Here is a 22,335-nt window from a genome sequence, read left to right on the forward strand (position 1 = left end):
GTTTGAGTTACCAGAGTAACCATTAAATCCTAATTATTAGCACGTGTTTGCACAGCGTTGGATGCACTTACGTATTGTTTCCCATCACGTTGCTCATGTTCATTTGGACGGTGAGCAGCTTTAGGTTGATGGCAAACACCACCAGCGTCTCCCACGGCGACCCCTGCTGACCTGCTGCCTTCCCATTTTTACCAAATGAAGGAGTCGATGTTTTTGTGACTGAATCTAAAAAAACAATGAAAAAAAATAGGAAAAAATTAATTGCAGTTATTTTTTCTTCCTTATCTGGATTTTTGGGTGTGAAGATTCGTACTCCGGTAACAAAAGGCATTTAATGTTCCCCGTTACCTCTCCTTGGAGCGGAGGAGTCAGAGACGCTCCTGGTGCGACCAGGTGCAGGGGACTTGAGGTGCCCCAGGCTGCCTGGGGACATGTTGCTTCCGGTGGAGTGCTCCGAAAAGACGTTGGGGGACTGGGGCACGTGCTGCGTCCCGGTGCTGCCGTCCCACGTTCTCCAGTAAGCTTTCCGGCTGGACTCGGGGGACAGGTGATGGGTGACGTTTTCAGCTGAGTCAGGAGTGGCGGGGCCGGAAGCTGGAGCGAAGTAAAGGTTCGAAGAGGTAAGTAAAGGACACCTTTGTAAATGTCAACGTAAAGTGACTGCAGGAAATGTTTGCTAAAGGACTGCCAGTGAGACAGGATATTAAAAATGAAAAAAGGCTAAATGCACAGAGGTTAGCAGGTGGATGTTGGTGCTCATATCAGAATTTTTGGGGAGAAATGTTCACTCATTTCTGCACCGAGTTAAAGATTTTGTTTTTAGAAACCCATCTGAGAGGCAGTGCAGAGATTTATATAGAAGCCAACAATATCTCGCTTTAGTAAAAGCACATCAGTTTGTTGATCATTTCAAATAAAGATCAGCACTGACAGAAGCCTGGAAAAGCTCACTGTTCCCTGTGTCAGATGCCACATAAAAGCTGAAATTCTACAACAACTTAAAAGCCGGCAACGTAAACAACACACGGCCATCACAACACCCGAGTGCAACCGCTGAGCACTCACGTGGGAGGTTGATGGTTTGGTCCCCCAGGAAGAGGCGTCTGGCGATACTTCGACGATACCAGGCTCTCGGGAAGGCCAGGATCTCGCTCAGTCTTCTCATGTCGTACTTGAAGGAAGCCGAGCCGATGTCACACACAGCTGACGGAAGAATATCACATTAGTGAGCATGTGAAAGACTTCTTTATAAGACTGCACAGGATAAGGCCACAGTTCTAAAAGCTACAGGGGGAAAAGTATGCACTTACTCTCACAGATTGGAAAGACGTATTCTTCAGTCTCATTTATGTGCTTGTAAAATGTCCCATTCAGCAGCTCAAGCACTCACTGTGAGATGCCTATTTCAAACCCTGCGTTAGAGCTCTTGATGTTCCCACTCTCTTTTTACAGTGTGGCTAACCGTTTTGGAGTGTTTCTTTTTGAACACGCAGGCTCTCCAGGATCGGTGCCTACACTCACCATACGTCCTGCCTTTCTGCTGCTTCTGGCCCGCCTCTGAATGACTGGACTGGTGCCCAGGCCTGTGCACCAGCCCTTCCAACACCTGCTCTGAAAAGTGGCTGTGATCTGTCAGTCAGGGAGGCTGATTTGGTATGAGCAGCTCGTCATTGTCTCTCTTTTTATTAACTTGCTTGTCAGCAGTTTGTGCTTCCAGATGCTCATTTTCTCTTTACTAGTTTGCAGACACCTTATCGTGCATACCTGCAGCTGCATGTTGCAAAGGTTGTGCACTGGAGACCGGACAGGGTTTGTTGAATAACTTTATTGTAAAGGTTGCTTGTTCTAACTGTTTGGGTTTAATCTGGCTGTTTAATGGCGTAAAGCTCTTTCGCTATTTTTCCAATTTTCTTTTTAATCAGTTGGTAAATTTTAAATGGAATTCAAGTTCGGAGCCCTTTATTTCTTTGTTCTGACGAGCACCATTTGCCCATGGCTCTTTCACCACTTCTTTTGTTACTTTGTGCTTTGCTTGGCTTCACTGTTTGTATTCATCACTTTCATAAAAAGATAACATTTTTGCCTTCAGCTGTTTCCATCTGGTTGTTTGTGTTACTGCAGTTACCCTCCGATGAGCTGGGGTCACAACAGCCTGCTTCTGTGCTGGAGTACATTCCCACGGTGCTGCTGATATGATTGAGTACTCAACACAGAGTTTCATATCCCTTAAAGATGATTCTCTGAAAGGGTTCGCATCTGTTGTACGTCACTTCCACTTCATATACTCTGGCTGTATTTCTGACTGCTTTACAGAGAGAAAGAAAGGGGCAAGCTTCTCGATTCCCACTTTTAGTGAACATGAAATATTTAGCACTATGCAGGAGTTCCAAAAAAACACAACGTTGTGAAAGTTCCTGCTGAGCTGGGACAACTTTGAGACAGTTCACAGAAAGGATGGCCAACAAAAACACTGAGTCCCAGTCTTGTTAAGCACATCTGCCCAGGACTCCTCAGGCTGTGCGTGCTGACACATGCAACCGGATTTATTCCAGTTAACTAAAATTCTTTGCCTTACGCCTATTTTCAGAATTTAATTTAGGTTTAGTTAACCCTTCTAAAAAACTGCAGCTGCTTACCAAATGTCACCCCCAACTGCATGATTGATGTTTTACCTTAAAAGCAATTTAAGTGATGCACTTAAAAGCTGATTTATGGTCCGCGTCAGTGTTCATTTCCCTACCACTCTCCCTGTGCACAGAGAAGGATTGTGGGAATTTTAACCAGCGGATTAGCAACACTGACTCGCTTGTGCGTCATCCTCTAACAAGCCAACACTGTGACGTAGAAGAAAAAGTGATGGGCTGAAAATCGGGGCTTAAAAAGTAACAAAAAAAAAAGAAGCACTGATGAAAAGCAGAGTGCAAAGAGTGAATCATTTTTAAACACACAGCAAAACCAGTTCTATATATACACACCATAACTAAGCTAAAGGACTGACAACAGCACAAACCTCAGCTTTAGCAGTGTTCAGTTCCAGTAGTTCAACATACAGTATATTTGACAGTCCCCCCACGTTAGCAGACGACAGATACAACATGAAGATATGGATCTTCAAAGCTCTGCGTGGTTCAGTATCAAAGCAGAATCAACACAGCACCATGCTGGAGCAAAGTCCTTCAAGAAGCAGGCCTCACGACTCAGCAGCCATCTTAAAATGGCTCAGTGTATTTATGTGGGCAGTCATGAGAACATAAAAATGCTGAAAATAATCACAAGTCAAATCAGCTTTTGATAATTCTGCCCTAAAATCCATTTTTAACAAGTCCCCCCCTGAACATTGCACTTTGACAAACACCTTCCTTTGCTGTTGCAAACTCTTCTATAAACCCAAAAATAAACTGACAACTTTTTACTTTGTATAACTTTGTGCTGCATAACAGAAAGCATATATTTGATAAATATACCTCAACTTTTGCAGGAATTGTGTCAACTTCCCAATATTGTTATTATCTGTCTAATGGACAGGTGTTTTTCTCTGGAGACGACCGTGTACCTGAGATGTTGATGAGGGTGGTGTCCATTTTACCCCCTTTAGGAGGAATAAAGCTCTCAATGAAAGTGGGGCCTCCTGTTCGCCTCATCCTCGATAAGCTGACCTTCACAAACTCCAGGTTGATGCTCAGAGAGTCTTTCCTTCCTGTCACTGAAGTCGACTCCTCATCCACGGTACCTTCGGGAGGGGGAGGAGATATGGGTGATGGGATCAGCTGGCATGTAATTGTTTTACATCAATCCTATCTACAAGAGGTGCATTTATTAGTGGATAAAATGCAGTCCTGTATCTTTAACAGATAAGAATAACACAAATGTTTAGCATACCTAACGGCCCTTGGCCCGGAGGCAACCCCGTGACTGCAGATTTCTGCTTTCCGGCGCCGTAGGGGTGGAAGACGTAGAGGGAGAAGTCAGACATGCAGGCTGTAAAGCTGAGGCCCGAGGAGTTACTCGGGGGCCCGGTGAGGTCGGACTGGCTGCTGCTGTGACGGCTTCTGCCCAGAGGGCTCCCCAACAACGGAGATGCTGGAAGGGGGCAGGAGAGACAAAAGAAATCATCCAGTCACACACTCATTAACAGCACTATACACTTGTGATATATATAAGTCTAACATCCTCTAATGCATTAGCACTAACACAATTTCAGGATGGAAAGGAGTGAGCTACCAGCTATCAAACCTGTGCATTTAGTGACTCACAGATTTCCAAGACCTGAGATGCATCTTAACATGCATCATCTGGCATAAAGACAGACTGGAGAGAAGAGTAATGAATGCAGGAGAACATGCTGCGAGCAACATTAACTCACACAGGGCTCAGACATGCCATGGAGTGGCAGCTAATAGATATTCTCACGGTGTGCGAAAGACTTTAAAAGACTGTTTCGTTCACGTATCTCTGCACACATTAGAGCGCCATTATTCTGCCAAAATAAACGGGGAAGTCATGCTCTAGATACCTTTGCTGGGAGGTGGTTTGGGGATATGCTGCCCGGGTGGAGTTGAGGAGGGCTGGTGTGACCCGTCTGTCACATGGGCTCCTGTCGGGGTCTCCAGTTCTCCACGGTTAGAGGAGAAGACCAGGTCTAACGAGGGCAGTTTGAGCATACACTCCACCCTGGACATTGGCAGGCAGCTGAAGCGGATCTGAGAGGGCTGGAAACAGAAGACAGTAGATGTTTTCATACACTAAAATTCTCATTTTAGTGTAAATTTATGACTTGTAATTGTTATTTGTCATAATACTTTCCTTGTGCTTTTAGTTTTTTCTTACATGTAACACATTAATTATTATTTATATAAACAGTCGACTTAAATTCCAAAGTAGCTCTGAAGAAATTGCACGAATGACAGCTCATCAGTACCTGGACTCTGACGTAGACAACCACATCCACGGGGAAGGAGGAGTATGCCGACGTTGAAGAGGAAACCAGGGAGGTGGTCGATTCCTCGAGCTGTTCCACTGTATCAAACTGACCCATGTCTTCCTCCTGGGATGCCACAGCTGATGGAAAGGCATCAGAAGAAGTTTACTATGAATATCAAGACACACAATTCCTCCAAGAACACTGTCCCAAAGGACTGGTTTTAAAAACACACCTGTGTAGTTCCTGTCCACTGGAGTGATAGGAATTGTCTCAAGTGCTTTTTCCAGAAAGTCCAGCAGACAGGGGCTGATCACCATCTCCTCTGGCAGGGTCTGGAGGGCCACCCAGGCATACAGCTTGGCCGTCTTTACCCCTCCACTGCTCTTACCTTTAGCTGCAAAGACACATGAAAGTTAAAGTCATCTCCACACTCTAACAGCACTTTCAGAAGTTTGTTTCTTGAACTTCAAATAAACTGGAATCATATTAACAGAGGTTCTTTTAAACTGTCTTTTTGAGTCTCTCCCTCTGTGGGGCGCATCAATATGCATGAACCCGTTTGATCAAAGGGTGCCCTCTAGATCCATGCCTTTAAAAAAATAAAAAAATAAAAAGGGATGGAATCGCATGCATTTGATTTGGACGGTCCACGTGTAGATTTAAATCATCGGATCGAAGAGGCGTGGCACTCTAGTGTCGGCGATTATGGATGGTAGAAGGGCATGCAATTAAATGAGGGAATGCTCAGTACCTGATGGAATAGGTGGGGGCGGGGGAGGTAGGAGCGAGTTAGTCTTGCTTTGGACAGCATTGGGAGGATTTGGAGGGCCGCTATCTTTCATACCATACAGCTTTGACTCTTTGGAGAGAGTGCGAGGGAGAGAGGATCCACGCGAGGCGTTGGGTGACTCCGTCTTCAGGGTCTTTGAGTTGTAGTGCAACTGCAGGGAAAAATAAAGGAAAAAATAATTATTTAAAGCACAAAAGAAACCCTTGGCAGTTTGGATGATGTAGGAGAATCTGACCTTCACGTCCACTCCTGGAATGTAGAAAACTGTAGTCTCCAAGTCATTGGATTTGGTCGGCAGAGTGGAGGGACACTTCTTTCCAGCTAGGAGATGGCTGGAAGAGGGGTAGTTGGGCTGGAGCTTCTTCTTCTTGGGAGGAGATTCTTGGTCCAGGTTTCGGAGGCTGCGCTCACAGCTCCTATAAAACCCAAATTACTGATCTGAATATAGAATGTCTCATTTCTTCTGTCCAGTGAGGATAAATCATCACAGCTGTTCAGGTACTTCTGCTAATATACAGTCTGATTTAATCTATGCTTAATACTACATTTGGGAGGAAATGTGAGACCAACTTTAAATAGGAGTTTGCATTTCCCAGATTGAGAAATGAACTTTTTACTGCACCTCCTCAAAGAAACATCCTCGTGCTCGGGCTGTTGAGTAGTAGGGTGAAGGACGCACTTCCCGCTGTCGATTTCCACACGGACATCCAGCTCAAAGTCGATGTTTCTTTCCGTCGTTGGGCCACTGAAGCTGCGGTTGGCAGGAGTGCCTGGCCAGCGCTCACTGAACAACTGACTCACAGCAGAAAAGCCCGAGGACTTTCTCTGAGACGTTTGGCTGAGAATCAGGGAGGACAGCACCGTTTAGTGAATGCTGAAAATTGAAAAGCTTTTCTTTTTTAGACAAAAAAGAAATTAATGGCGCTTTCTTTTCCTAACTGTCATAACAAGTACGCCTGCACTGACAAACGCAATAAACTCACACAGGCCTTCGATAGCTCTGCTGTCTGTCATGCTCGAAGTCGTCCTTGTCCGAGTCTTCCGAGGAGGAAGAGGACAGGTCATCGCGCCTTATGTCGTCATGCTGGAAGGGAAGTGTGGGTGAGAAGACAGCAGGGGTGGCGGGGGCACTGAAAACTGAGTGATGACCATCGACAACAGATAGGGGATGGAGATGGAGGTGATGAGGATGGGATGAATCGTCAATGGAGACTGTCGACAGGTCCCCCTCTGACTCCTCAGGGAACTTTAGAAAAGGACAAAAGGTCAAACTCACACAGGAAATGGTTTAATGTCTGTCTAAATTTGTTCCTACGTGGAGACATCGATCCAGGGAATCTGAGAGCTGGAGCTGATGTCTTCAGCAGAAATCCACCCAAAAAAGGAAGTAGTGTTCTGTAGACTGGACCTTATTAATTAGTTTAACTGATCAGTTCTGAAATTTGTGTTTACTCCTCAAATCAAATTTAATCTTTTACTTCTGCAGGTCCAGAGGCAGAACACTACTGCCTGCAACGGTTCACCGAGGAGCTCAGAGGTCATGCACTTTCTGTGAAGAGGAATGACAGCTTGAAACAAAGGAAGAAGATGAGGATGAGTAGATGACATACCCCGTCTCAAGATGGTGACAACAGAAAAATGCCCAAGAAAGTGTAGAAGTATCCTTATGACAGCCAGGGACAAAGCCCATTTGTGTAGGGTCAACAGATCCCAAACACACTGACAGAGGTGAGCATCAGTTAAATTAGAAATAATCCATCTGCGACACAAATACTCCTTATAGGACAATATAGAGTTTTATATGAATGTGGTATTGATTTATTGAGCAAGTCTTGTTCTTTCATCAAAGAGTTAGAGATTACTATAATTTTTTAATTAATATCAGGATTATTGTTATCAATTTCACCGTTAATGATTTTATTGAAAAAAAAAAAAAAAGAGAAAGATTTACACTCACCAAGAAAATAACACAACTGCACAACAGATTCATCACCATTCAGTTACAGTGCTGAGCAAATAAACCCAACGAAAGCTCCTTTGGGAGATTAAATAACTCATGTCATCAAAGGAATTTTGATTACGCTATTGACGAATATTTTAAGTGGCTACAGGTTGCTTGGCAACTACATAATAAGGTCACCATTTCATTATAAGACTTCAATCTCTTGGTTTTGTTAAAATTAAGTAAAAATAAATGATTTTTTTTAAATAAAATCATCTTTTATGATGGATTATGTGACGTTCACACATGCCTGTGACCACCTGTTTAACCCTAAAATTTCACTTGGACTTTTTAAAAAAAATTGTTAATAAGTAATTAAAACAGTCGGGTAGGGGGAGGGAACTTTCTTGTGGCTTCTGAAGAGAGAGGATTGTCTGAAAAAGGTTTGGGAGCCACAGTTATGAAAGTTGTTTGCAGTTTATGTTTGCAGTCACGCCCGCAAATAATAAGCAAGTTTTCTTATATAGTTATTATTCTCCTCAACACACATGACTGCCGTCTTCACAGTATGAGCCACAAATGCCGCTTCAGGGATGTGGGGTTAAAGAGAATGGATTCTTTTCCCCAGAATGTCTGAGTTATTATTTGTGATTGTGGCATTTTAAAAGGTAAACTGGTGACTTTATATTAAACGTATTATTTATTTTATCCTCGTGAAGTTTTTGGTATTGTTGGGGGCGATTAAGGACCTGCTGTTGTGACAAACAAAAGCCGACAGACTGTGACTCAGTGGCCACCCATGCATAGTTGTTAGAAATCACTCAATATACTAAGGTTAAAAAAAAGAAAAAAGCTGCTGGATTATTTTATGCAGTTTCAAGACAGGATGAGTGTGTGTGGGGTGTGAAACTATAATTCATTAAGCAGCAATTCAACTGTAAAGTGTTTTTATTCTGCAAACAATTGATTTTCTGAGAACTTTCTTGGGTTGAGGTCATTCTAAATAAAAGCAGGGATGAATTGCTGACTCTCACACTCAGCAGCTAAGGGAATAGTACAGTGGGGCAAAAAAGTATTTAGTCAGCCACCGATTGTGCAAGTTCCCCCACCTAAAATGATGACAGAGGTCAGTAATTTGCACCAGAGGTACACTTCAACTGTGAGAGACAGAATGTGAAAAAAAAAATCCATGAATCCACATGGTAGGATTTGTAAAGAATTTATTCGTAAATCAGGGTGGAAAATAAGTATTTGGTCAATAACAAAAATACAACTCAATACTTTGTAACATAACCTTTGTTGGCAATAACAGAGGTCAAACGTTTACTATAGGTCTTTACCAGGTTTGCACACACAGTAGCTGGTATTTTGGCCCATTCCTCCATGCAGGTCTTCTCGAGAGCAGTGATGTTTTGGGGCTGTCGCCGAGCAACACGGACTTTCAACTCCCGCCACAGATTTTCTATGGGGTTGAGGTCTGGAGACTGGCTAGGCCACTCCAGGACTTTCAAATGCTTCTTACGGAGCCACTCCTTTGTTGCCCGGGCGGTGTGTTTTGGATCATTGTCATGTTGCAAGACCCAGCCTCGTTTCATCTTCAAAGTTCTCACTGATGGAAGGAGGTTTTGGCTCAAAATCTCACGATACATGGCCCCATTCATTCTGTCCTTAACACGGATCAGTCGTCCTGTCCCCTTGGCAGAAAAACAGCCCCATAGCATGATGTTTCCACCCCCATGCTTCACAGTAGGTATGGTGTTCTTGGGATGCAACTCAGTATTCTTCTTCCTCCAAACACGACGAGTTGAGTTTATACCAAAAAGTTCTACTTTGGTTTCATCCGACCACATGACATTCTCCCAATCCTCTGCTGTATCATCCATGTGCTCTCTGGCAAACTTCAGACGGGCCTGGACATGCACTGGCTTCAGCAGCGGAACACGTCTGGCACTGCGGGATTTGATTCCCTGCCGTTGTAGTGTGTTACTGATGGTGACCTTTGTTACTTTGGTCCCAGCTCTCTGCAGGTCATTCACCAGGTCCCCCCGTGTGGTTCTGGGATCTTTGCTCACCGTTCTCATGATCATTTTGACCCCACAGGATGAGATCTTGCGTGGAGCCCCAGATCGAGGGAGATTATCAGTGGTCTTGTATGTCTTCCATTTTCTGATGATTGCTCCCACAGTTGATTTTTTCACACAAAGCTGCTTGCCTATTGTAGATTCACTCTTCCCAGTCTGGTGCAGGTCTACAATACTTTTCCTGGTGTCCTTTGAAAGCTCTTTGGTCTTGGCCATGGCGGAGTTTGGAGTCTGACTGTTTGAGGCTGTGGACGGGTGTCTTTTATACAGATGATGAGTTCAAACAGGTGCCATTCATACAGGTAACGAGTGGGGGACAGAAAAGCTTCTTACAGAAGACGTTACAGGTCTGTGAGAGCCAGAGATTTTCCTTGTTTGAGGTGACCAAATACTTATTTTCCACCCTAATTTACGAATAAATTCTTTACAAATCCTACCATGTGGATTCATGGATTTTTTTTTTCACATTCTGTCTCTCACAGTTGAAGTGTACCTCTGGTGCAAATTACTGACCTCTGTCATCATTTTAAGTGGGGGAACTTGCACAATCAGTGGCTGACTAAATACTTTTTTGCCCCACTGTAGGTTTTATTATAAATCCGGATGATCCTCATGCACCAGTAATAAATCAAAATCTAACTTATTATGCAAATGAATGTCTACTGCATATAGCCGAAAGTTCCCGTCTTATCATCCTGTTTTGATTTTGCATATTCAAAATCCTGTCAGCACTGTCAAGGTAATCACAGAGGAGAGAAGGAAACAGAAGTTTTTGATCAGCGTTGGTTATGTATTTTCATTTTTTAAATTTTATTCTTGGACCATATACCTTGAATATATCTCCTGGACTGACAGGTGCAGACTCCAAAGCCTGATTATTAATCTTTAATTGGACAGAAGAGTTATTTTTAAAACAAGAGTTCATCCCTCTGTTTCTACTGCAACATACTGTACAAATCAGCTGTAACAGAGATCAGTTATGGTAACAAACAAACATGTAAATGATGGATGAGATGCAGATGATCGCATATAAAATTGCACAAAACTAAAAAAACAAAAAACAGAATATTGATTTGTTTGGAAATGCTTTAATTTATAAATAAATCAATTAAGAGGTACAATGCAATCTATCAATGTGCTACAGCAATGGATATCTGACACATGAAGAAGGCAGGCTTACCGTGTCCTGGATGTTGAAGGTGACCCGTGGTGCCGGAGAGGACACGTCCACACGGATATCTGGGAAATCTGCATCCACATCTCCGATTCTGGAACTGAAGCCAACATTGTGAGGATCTCATTTTTATTTGATTTTGTTTTAGAACATATGGCATTTAATCAGCCAACACTTGTCAAAGCCCGGCCTGTTATTAGTACGATTCATTTCAAGTCATTGTTGAGCATTTGTTGACCCCTCCAGAGTAAATATTTTTCTCCTGTGAAAGGTCTGAACTGCCTGAATATCAATACTACATTAATCCTGAGATAATCTGCATAATTACTATAAACAAAATGCAATGAGCACTTCCTCTTCACTACATTCTAATTTGTGAGTCACTCTGTCCCTCTTTGTCAGCAAGATAATGGGAAAATGTTTGAAAAACATAATGGCAGCAGCAGCAGCAGCAGCAGCAGCAGAGAAGTGAGACAGAGGTCACATGGTCCTGTTTGTTTACAGTGAAGCTCCCTTAATGGTGTCATTTCTATGATAATCTGATACCAGGGAAGGTGCCTCCTGCTGCCCTTCTTTGTTACCTTTGTCTGTCCATCCTTTTTAGAGGTGGCCGGCCTGCTGCCGCTGAGATGCTTTTGGAGCGGTTGTAGCTTGGTTTGTAGCCAAGACCCCACTTATCCTTTAGAGAGGCCGCCTGGGAAAGAACAAACACAGCTACAAACGGGTCCATAAAAGGATAAACATGACTAACACCCTAGCATGATTTCATGCTATTTTAAGTTAAGGTGCTGTGGCGAATGCACTTCTACTCGGGGAAGGTAAAGAGACGGGGGATTCACCCTCATGCTGGAGCGACGCAGCTTCTTTCTGACATCTCTCCTGATGTCTTTGACGGCCACAGACTCCAGCTGTTGATAGCGCTGAATCTCCTGATTGATGGTTCCTTCGCTGGCCCCCAGTTTCCTGCGTTCGTAAGAAGAGGACACGGCTAGTCACTTAGTTGTTGCAACTCTTTAAACAGAACAGTTACAAAAAGCTGGAGTCTTACTTGAGGTCATCGATGACTTTGGCTTGCTCATTCAGTTCTCGGATGTCAATGACCCTTTTTGTGAACTTCCTCCCACGAGCATCAATTATCTGGTTTCCTGACACCATGGGCCTTCTGGGGTCAACCGCCTCCTGTTGCACCAAAGCAGGAAACCAAACACACATGGAAACACACAGATGTGGTTAAACTGACTGACAACTGTGACAAACTTTCTGATCAACAGATTGTGCAATAAGAATCCATCGTCCCGATGTCCCAGTTTCTGATTAAAAGGTGCATTTTTGTGATTCAATCATTAGAAGTTTATCTGTAGAATTATCCACACACCAGGAGCCATGTCACAAATAAGAGACACCACCACCACCACCACAACTCCTAGTGAAAGAAGGAAACAAAGCTTTATTGCCAAAGGGAATTATGGGCCACTAATCTACTTCTTTTCACCCATCATTGAAGCTTAATGAGGAGGGCAGTGGAAGCAAATAACACAGCTCAGAATTTTGGAATCCACAGCCTTCATCACTTAAGTGCAAGTGCCTGAAATGTGACCTTGTAAGTGATTCAACCAGCCTGGAGAAAAGTTTAACACTGCGGGCGGCTACATACACAAGCCCAGGAGAGGGGTCTTTGGGTTCTGCCACTGCCTGGTAGGCAAGGAGATGCACAGTTTAAGTAGTCGATGGGGACAGATATGCTCTGAGGCCTGGGGCTGAGGCCCAGGATGTGGTTTACCAGACGCTTCCTTAAGGTCAGCCGAGGGCTGAACTCTGGAGTCTGTAGATAACAGCAGGGACAGGTGAATGGAAAGGTGGAACAGCCTGGGTCAGACTTTGCCTTCTGAAGCTTTTTTTTTTTTAAATGCAAGCCAGGTAGGATTTGTTCAAACGGACTGATGCATTATTAAAGGAATAGTTCAACATTTTAGAAATCCACAAACACTATCCTGTCGACAGCACGATGAGAAGATATCGTAGAGCTTACCTGCGACACCACAATGAACAGCAGCTGGTTAGCTTAGTGAAGGAGAATATAGGCAGTCCTAAAGAACCCAAACTAACACATTTTATCAGTTTGTTTAATCTGTGCAAAAACCAAAGAGGAGAAAAAACAGCAATTTGCTGTTTTACTGAGGGGTTACGTGCCTGAGTGTTTCTTAGCTGGGAGCTGTGACCTCAATCTTGTGAGGCTGCTGGAAACCAGCAGAAACTCATAACAGCCCCCCAGACAACCCAAACCAATTTGTTTTAGAGGCAGCTTTAGTTATCAACACATTCCCTGTTTTCAGTCTTTGCATCAAACTAAGGTAACAGCTGCTGCTGCAGTCTGTTATCTAATTTACATACACCACAGTGGTACTTATCTTCTCATATTACCAGCTGCAAAATAAGAGAATAGATGCATTTCCCTAAATGTTGAACTTCTTCTTCTGAACCTGCGATACTGACTGGCAGTAAACTCAACAGCTGAATATTCCCACTTCAGTTTAGAGTTTTTCTTTTCACAACTTTCAACACTGGAAATATATATTTTTAGATATTTCTTGAGAACTTTCTAACTTCTAAAGGAGACCATCTGATCTGACTGATGCAACAGCTGCTCGGGTCTCGTTAAAGTCAGGCTGTGAAAGAACGACTGAATCCAGCTGTGGCGGAAATACACAATTACTCTTTAGCAATCTTCCGAATTCAAACTAAACTGTAATAAAAAACGAACTGAGCGGTGTCTGACCATGTGCGTGGTGGGTGACATGGAGTCGGTTTCGTCCTCATCTGAAAGGTCTGCCATGTTCACAGAGTTCAGATCGGCGATGTCGTCTATGTCCTCCTCGCCCGTCAGGGACGTCAGCGTGTTGCCCAGAGCGTTGAGGCGCTTGCCGATATTGGGGTCCATGTGAACGGCGATTCCACACATCTTCCAAAGCACATTGAGAGTCCAGGTACCAGCGCTGCTGCTTTCTGTTTTGGTGAAAAGGAAGCCAGGAGTGAGAGGGAAAACAGTGGATGATGTTGGGAAAATTAATGCAATAAATAATAAAATTTTCCACACAGTCTCAATATCATTGTGCAGCTCTAGGGTGTGATCTATATTTAATAGACCAGAGCACAGTTAAAAGAACTTGCCTGCAGAGGGCTGCCCTGTAGTCCTGGAACACACTTCATATGTACCGTCAGGGACTACACCTGCACACAAGTACATACAAACAAATATCTTTCATGATCTCTATAGAGACACACTGACAGTCTTCTTCTGCCCACTAGCTCACAAATCAAATGTGAACGGGCTCACACAGTACAGAATTTGTATTTGAAATGGCTTTCTGCAACACTTAGATAAAAACATTTGCATAAACTGTGTCACTCACAAGCATTCATGACGATGTCTCCCCGGACTTCAGGCTTCCAGTCGTCCCAGGAGGTCTCGAAGCCCTCGGCAAAGCGGATGCAGAAATTTTTGAAGTGTCCTTTACTCACCAGGGACTCGGAGGAGCAGGCGGTGATCAGTGTGCTCTCGATGGTCAGGACCAGCGCAGAGCCCGTGTCAAAATCTATGCTGTGATTGGCCTGGTGGAATGGCAGGGAGAAAGGTTACTCTGGCCTCAAGGGAGAGAGGAGAAGGGGGGAGAGTACAAGGAAAGGCAAACCACCTCCATTTGTTTGGAAAAGGAAGCGTTGGCAACACTTCATTCTGTACAGCTGTCATCAACTTAACCAAATATTAAGAACAATAGCACAATGGCAAATTATTGCACATTAAAGGGGATTTGCTATGCTTATTTCCAGCTCTAAACATTTTAGCTTGGACTCTAGATTATACATGATTCACGGTACAAAACAAATAATCCTTTTTACATCTTTCTGGCCTCTGTATAGTCTGTCTCCACACACAAGCTGGTTTAACACCCTTTGCACCGTCTCTTTAATGCATCTTTATTCTTATGGCCTAAAACTCACCAACGGAAGGTTTGAATGGCAGGTGAAAGAGTGGAGCCAGAACTGTGTATCGTAAAGACTGGGCATCATAAAGATCCAAAAGGTCTGAAACTTTTTTGTTTGTTATTTTAGCATGTTTAATATTCAAGTCCACCTGAAAATAAGTCAAAAGCTTAACAAGACAGGTCCACTTTAAAACCTTCGAGGGAACAAGTTTAAGTGCTACTGACATAAATCTATCTCTGAGTGAAGTGTTACCAAGCTCTTCAGTACATTTCAAGTTCAAATGCAGAAAATCAGTGATTAAAGAAGAAAAAACAAACAAACAGAAACCCACACATCCAAATTACATGAATTTGATTAACCTGACATTAGTCCCAGAATAGCAGTCTGATCATTATCATTAGGAAAATACATATATCTGTATCTGAACTATTTACTAGCCCATTTCAATCAGCTGGATGAAAATAATCAGACCACAATTTTGGGGCAGCTATTACAAGATCCCAGATATAAGCCAATGCAAAATACCACATGCATACAAGCGTAGAGAGAGCCCACCATGTGCAACACTGCACCTAACTATATTCTTAATCTAGTCTCGCATATAGAAACGTACATAACTTAAAAGCACTCACATAATCAATACTCTGGATACCAACAGGCATAACTTTTATTATGAAAACACACCTCAAACACCAGCCCGAGCTTCACTACTTGTTATGCCGCCGTTAGAGAAGCTTTTTTTTTTTTAAACCACAAAGCACCTATGATGCAGTATACTGCAGTGTGACAGGTTTTATAGAAGAGCGTCACTCAGTATCAGTCAACACCTCACACCAAGCCATCCCAAGAGATGTAATAAACTTTTGGTTACTTTTCGTGCATTTCTTTGCTGGCCTGCTGAAGAGCTGGCCCCAGCTTCAGAGTTTGTGCCCTCCGTAACTGGTTCTTGTCCTCTCTATGGAAATAAGTGTAACATAACTGTCTGCATCTGAAATCTTTCCAATCCTAGCATGCAAAGTAGAATAAGGATAATTCAAACTATGATGAATGAGTACAGTAAAATATAGGACACACTTCCAAAAAAAAGAGAAAGAAAAAAAAAAAAAAAAAAAAAAAAATAGGACACCCAATATGCACATGCACATGTTGACTTAAAGTAACTGTGAGGAAGCCTGTCTGTTGGGACTGTATACAGATTTACAGCAATTGTTGAGGAGGCACTGACATAAGATCTGATAAGAGTAGCTCAACATCACTGAACAGTTCTTAAGGCTGTTAGTTTGGCATCAGTCTCACATGCCTGCAGACTGGTTGGTGTTGAGCTGGAAATCTCCCGAAGCCAGGGAAAAATGTGGATTGTCTAACCAGTTAGCAAGTGTTTTTGCTGCAAGTTGCTGGCTGCTGCTTGGTGGAATCAGCAGCCTTCAAAGTAAAGACAGTGTCTTATGACTGTAACCAACATGTTTCAACATAAACTAGTTTTACTTTGAAGGCAAGCAGTCTGCATTTCCAGTTTACCTACTGCTACACTAGGTGAGTGAGTATTTGCAGACATAGGAAATCAATGTCTTCCAAAACTTGTAGTAGTTGAAAACTACTGCAGATTGTGGCATCTACTAGCGATCAGTATACTAGTAGATTCATCAGTACATTCAAATTTGGATGATCTGAAAAAAGCAGCAGTGATGGAAGCAAGCCATAGAGCCACAAGCAGAGCACCTTGTTGGGGATTTTTGTTTTTTATAACTTTTCAAAGTGTGTATTTCAAGTCAGCATATATTAAAACTTTTACAAAACAAAATAAGTTGTGCACTTTATATCCTAAACCGAACTTAAAAATATATAAGATTATTTATAAGAAAACAATCTAACGCTCAAAGGGACTGACCAATGACACTTGGGAGACTCAGTCATAGCATATTACCTGAGATGTGTTGGTAATTGGCAGGCAAATACCCAGGTCATTGACTGTCAGTTGCAGAAAGAGGGTGCTGAATGCCTGGGCGGAGGTCTGTTGAATGCCTGGCAGCTTATCCACCACTTCTTTTGTGGCCACGTGAATGTCCTTGTTGAGGGCCATACGCTGCTCATTCCAGTTGTCATATGCAGCTTTGTAGTTTAGCCAGAAGAGCACAGCTGCAGAAGAGCACAGTGGTGGGATGAATAAACATTAAATAAGATCTAACATGTCATTTAAGTAATTTATATCAAATTTTGAGATGCTAAAGAACCAAAAACTCCAAATATGGATCTAAATAAGGAAAATCTGTTTTTCCCAGAGCTTAAATAAAATCACACACCCATCCCACTTTACCCACCAGTGTTGGAATTGGCATCAAAGTGTGAAATAATGTTACACAGTATAAAAACATTAAAACCTATACTTTATACTGTTGATTGTTCAGTGTTACCCAACAACATTAATAGGAACAGAAAGTCTTTCTCCAGTAATGTCACCTAAATATGTCAGCTACATGTCTGAGTCTTATTAAACCAGACTAAGTAAGACTGACGGAGTCATCTTAACAGACAGACATGTTTCTAAAATTTCTACAAAGTGTTTGATGGGTCAGATTATTCAGACACACTAACAATGAATAATGTATAATGGGAGTTTGACAAAATGTTAACAGAAGCTGAAGTTCAGCAGGTGCTTCCAGCTGTAGATGTTTTGAGTTTATTACATTAACTGCAACATCAGTTAGTAGCAGCAACTTTTAAACACATGGAAAAGAAGCAAAAACGTAATCACTTGGAACAAATTATCCCAGACAGGTTTGATAAGGATCCAACAACACATTACATTGTGTTCTTTCCTCACATAGTCACAGCTTTTAAGCTGTCACATCCATTTACTAAACTTTATTACACGTGTACACACACACACACACACACACACACACACACACACACACACACACACACACACACACTTTCATAAAGGACATGCCCACTCTAATTACCAAAGTAACTTTAACAATAAAGCTGCCACGTTAAGAAAAGTCTGACTTCAAGGATAACGTATCACCCGCTGTACTGCATTGTACATAATGAGGCTTCTGATCCTGCTTCAGTCAAGAAAGCTGTGAGAAACTTTGAACGTCAGAAAAATCATCACCTTTAAACACAGATTAAATATCATGCAGCCCATGTTTTAAAAGACCTATACACCAAAGATAGAAAAAAAAAGGAATCCTAACCTCTGTCGAATGCCACGGGCTGAGCGAAAACCACTGGCCTGTTGAGGGTGATGAGAACAGCCTCTTTGTCAGTGGATCCACTGATTTCCTCCTGCAGAGCATTCCGCAGACCAATCCGAGTTTGGAAGTATGCCACTTGGTGGAAATCCGAGCCAGCTTCTTCATACACCTTTAAAGTGAAAGTGAGAAAAGGAATCAAATAGTCATCTATTATCGTAGGATCTACTGTACAATATAAAGCGTCTTGAGGCGACTGTTGTTGTGATTTAGTGCTATATAAATAAAATTGAATTGAATTGAATTGACTTCATCTGATACGATAAAGCACGGGATGAACGGGACCTGTTAAGAAGTGAGGATTCTGTGTCTGTATGCTGAGTAAGACGAACTGCTTGAGAATACGTGCAGGATTTCATTTGTACCTGGTGCTTGACAATCTGTCCAAGGGCTAGGTTGAGGTCAACTTGACATTTTCCAAAGAGTTTCAGGTAACTGCTGCTGCCTCCAGCCTGAGCCTTGCACTGGATTCTGTTGGACAGCTCGAGCTCAATCAGGCCCGTCTCAAAGCGCACGGCTCGCATGGAGGGAGTGGTTGCTGTCATCTGGATTCCCTGTGAACACGAAGACAACAATAAAATCTCCACAGAGAAAACTTGAACTGGTTTCATCCCTTCAAAACAACACAAAGCTTCTCCCAAAGAGAATAATTTTGCATTTCTGAAACAAACTGAACATCAGATACCTTGAACCTGAGGCTGAGAGAATAAAGCAGGATTTTGGGTTTGTCTGCATCTGTTGAGGTGTCGTGCTCATTCCAGAGTGGGATGGGTTGTTCTCCTCCTGGCAGAACAGAACACACACACACCTTACAGGTCACACACAAGCTGGATAAAACATAGCTGAATTGTGGCAATGTGGACCGGAGGCAGATGTGCAAGTATTAATCTGCTGTAGTCTTCAATTGCAGCTTTTCCTCTTTAATGTGCGCCTCCGTTATTCTTTTCTCTAAAATGGCAAAAAAAAAAAAAAAAAAAAAAAAAAAACTACCACTACTACTATCAAGCTTGGTGAGCTTAACAAAATACTATCAATAATGTGGAAATAAACAAGGGTGGATTTGTAGCAGTGCATCGGGCATTGATATTTGAGGAAAAACGATTTTTTAGCAACTTAAGCAGCAGCTGTAGGATACAGAATGCTGTGGGGAAAAGCCAGATGTCTGAGATTAGATTAACTTTATTGATCCAAGAGGAAAGCTCGGCTGCTGCAGCAGCACATAGAGGATACAGTACTGTAACGTGTTTGTGATTCTGGTAAGTCTCTAAAAATGTAAAAGATAATAATTAGAACTAGAAAAATTTGCATTTCCTGCGAAAATGCTGTGTGGATGCCTTAACGCTGAAGATGTCTGCTGAAAAAAGCTGAAAAAGTTGAAAAAACAAAACAAAAAACATTGCCCTGAGCAGGATTCGAACCTGGCCCTTCTGGTCTAAAGGCGGCAATTCACCTCACTGCACCAAACTCATTCACACAAAGAAGAGGTGGAGAGAGTGACAATTGTGGTGAAATTAGCAGAAGCTGCTTAGAATTGTGCTGATAAGAGGTGAAAAAGCTAAACATTTGGCAGAAAAGAGGTGAATCAGAAGAATTTCTGCTGAAAAGAGGCAAAGAAGCAAAAAGATGAGCTGAAAAGAGGTGTAGAAGCAGAAGTACTTGCTGAAGATGGCTGTATGTGTAATGACACACTGGAGAGCAGTGACACACAAGAAAGCAGAGCGCATGCAAGCAGGGAACATGTGTAGCAACTGTCACAGGTAGGATTCAAACCTCTGCCACCGGGTCCCACGGCAGATGCCCTACCCTCTGAGCCAAATGAGTTCTGGTCACAAGCAAAGATATGATGAGAGGGACAATGTGCACTGTGGAGCAGAAGCTCAAATTAGCAGAAAAGAGGTGAAGAGGAAGAACTTTGTTGTGAAATGAGGTAAAGAAACTGAAATTTGTGCTTAAAACAAGTGAAAAAGCTGAACTCTGAAATCCTGCTAAAACAGCAGAAGAGGCTGACATTTTTCAGCTACTCATTGAGCCAAACTGGTTCTCACGTAACTGAAAAAAGGTGGAAAAGCTTACAATTCTAATGAAAACAGCAGAAGAGGCTGAGATTTGTGCTGATAAGAGGTGAAAATGCTGAACCAATCAGAGGTACTGCTTCTGTCTGCTTCATCAGGCTGTGTACTTGTATGTATTTCTGCCATAGACTGTTAACAAGAATGTGAGGTCCATATTAGAAAAGCTGCTAAAATCATAAAACTTTGCAGAATTGTAATAAATTATCAATATGAATTACCGGTCTGTGATAGTGTATAAATTTGTACTCAAAAACTAGGTGGGATAGAAGCATAATTCTTGCACTGGGTGAATCAGCGGACTTTGGTGTACTTTGACTACGATTTACATAGCTCTTTGTATCTCCGTCGCGGAGACATGACGAGAGAAGAAATGGCTTAATTTTCGGAGTTTGAAAAATGAGAGGAGGACAGATTTCCACCCCTCAAACATGTTTTTGCAGAAACACTGTAATTTCGCTTAAATAGTATGAAATAGCAGTAATACTATGATTTGGCAGAAATACTACTTTTTAGCACAAATACTATTGTACAGAATGGTGTACGTCAGTTTAATGCTGGGTGGTGCTGCAATAGTAACTATCCTCGGTCAGAAGGAGAGGCTGACATCCAGGGATTAGATTACCACAGGTGGAGTTTATTGGCGGTCAGATGGATGGTACAGGGAGGCATGGCATACAGTAGGAGGATGTGGAGAGGTGATATGGTGTGGTTTCTATGATTAAGAACACTGGCAACAAATTCCTCCACTACAAATCAGTCTGATACCACTTCTTACAGGGTTCACATTTACTAAGGCACTACCCAAAAGGCGCCACAAGAGGGCACTCCAACACAAGAGATGACCTATTTACACTGTAAACACCCCCTACTTAGCCACTACATACTACAGTGATATTACAGTATACAAATTCACACAAATACTATGATTTGGCAGAAATACTATGACTTAGTAGTAATACTATAACATAACAGTTCAATGTTCTTGCACAAATACCACAATATGGCAGAAATACTATGTTTTAGCATAAATACTGTGATTTGGTATAAATACTACGATTTGGCACACATACTATATTCCGCAGATACACTATAACATAACAGATATTCTACGACTTAGTAGTAATACTATAACATAACAGAATTATTAATTGGGCACAAATACCACAATTTGGCAAAAATACTATGATTGGGTACAAATACTATGATTTGGCAATAATACTGCATTTTAACACAACTACTGAGATTTGATTGAAATACTATGATTTTGAAGAAATACTATTACTCCATACAAATACGATGCTTTGGGACAAATACTATGTTTTGGTTCCAATACTATGATGTGCAACAAATACTATGATTTGGCACAAGTACTATGATTTAGTACAAATACTATGATTTGGCAGAAATACTATGCCTTAGTAGTAATACTATAACATAAGGGATATACTATGGTTTTGCAGACATACTATGTTTTTGCACAAATACCATGATTTGGCACAAATGCTATGATTTAGCAGAAATACTATGAATGGGTACAAATACTATGATTTTGCAATAATACTGCGTTTTAACAACAACTACTGAGATTTGATTGAAATACTATGATTTAGAAGAAATACTATGACTCCATACAAATACGATGCTTTGGCACAAATACTATGATTTGGCACAAGTACTATCATTTAGTACAAATAATGTGATTGGGCAGAAGTACTATGTTTCAGTACAAATACTATGATTTGGCAGGAATACTCTGATTTAGCAGAAATACTATGTTTTAACATAAATACTATCTTTTGGCAGAAATTCCTGCTAAAAAGGACTATTTCTGCTTTTTAGCAGAAATACTGTAATTTGGCATAAATACTATAATTTGGTATAAATACTGTGATTTGGCACATATAATATATTCAGCACATATACTATAACATAACAGAAATATTATGATTTGGCCCCAAAACCATGATTTTGCACAAATACCATGATTTGGCAAATATACTATGATTTTTCAAAAAATACTATGATTTAGCAGAAGTACTAAGATGTAGTAGAAGTACTTTGCTTTAGCAGAAATACTATGATTGAGGAGTAATACCTAAACATAGGAGAAATAT

At 41.8% G+C, this 22,335-nt stretch overlaps 1 protein-coding gene across 8 annotated transcripts in view; it reads right to left on the reverse strand.

The window, feature by feature from the left end:
* Positions 1-22,335, reverse strand: part of kiaa1109 (KIAA1109) — an 80,299-nt gene that overhangs the window by 12,452 nt on the left and 45,512 nt on the right. For 2 of the 8 annotated variants that reach the window (XM_080870365.1, XM_080870364.1), the window contains exons 56-81: positions 18,835-18,932; positions 18,515-18,703; positions 18,093-18,261; positions 16,817-17,028; positions 15,764-15,847; positions 14,319-14,517; positions 14,077-14,136; positions 13,685-13,911; positions 12,563-12,730; positions 11,957-12,087; positions 11,748-11,871; positions 11,490-11,602; positions 10,915-11,008; positions 10,564-10,617; positions 6,695-6,957; positions 6,334-6,549; positions 5,947-6,127; positions 5,673-5,862; positions 5,154-5,315; positions 4,919-5,058; positions 4,514-4,709; positions 3,880-4,080; positions 3,554-3,730; positions 1,066-1,203; positions 349-594; positions 72-225 (exon numbers count right to left, since the gene is read on the reverse strand). In XM_080870365.1, the coding sequence (XP_080726491.1) occupies positions 72-225; positions 349-594; positions 1,066-1,203; positions 3,554-3,730; positions 3,880-4,080; positions 4,514-4,709; positions 4,919-5,058; positions 5,154-5,315; positions 5,673-5,862; positions 5,947-6,127; positions 6,334-6,549; positions 6,695-6,957; positions 10,564-10,617; positions 10,915-11,008; positions 11,490-11,602; positions 11,748-11,871; positions 11,957-12,087; positions 12,563-12,730; positions 13,685-13,911; positions 14,077-14,136; positions 14,319-14,517; positions 15,764-15,847; positions 16,817-17,028; positions 18,093-18,261; positions 18,515-18,703; positions 18,835-18,932 (4,186 nt within the window). The remainder of the gene's footprint in view (positions 1-71; positions 226-348; positions 595-1,065; positions 1,204-3,553; positions 3,731-3,879; positions 4,081-4,513; positions 4,710-4,918; positions 5,059-5,153; positions 5,316-5,672; positions 5,863-5,946; positions 6,128-6,333; positions 6,550-6,694; positions 6,958-10,563; positions 10,618-10,914; positions 11,009-11,489; positions 11,603-11,747; positions 11,872-11,956; positions 12,088-12,562; positions 12,731-13,684; positions 13,912-14,076; positions 14,137-14,318; positions 14,518-15,763; positions 15,848-16,816; positions 17,029-18,092; positions 18,262-18,514; positions 18,704-18,834; positions 18,933-22,335) is intronic. The other 6 variants (XM_080870368.1, XM_080870367.1, XM_080870369.1 and 3 more) reach the window with 6 other exon arrangements.

The sequence above is a fragment of the Rhamphochromis sp. 'chilingali' genome (assembly GCF_963969265.1).
Source record: "Rhamphochromis sp. 'chilingali' genome assembly, chromosome: 21".
In the NCBI taxonomy this organism is placed as follows: Eukaryota; Metazoa; Chordata; class Actinopteri; order Cichliformes; family Cichlidae; genus Rhamphochromis; species Rhamphochromis sp. 'chilingali'.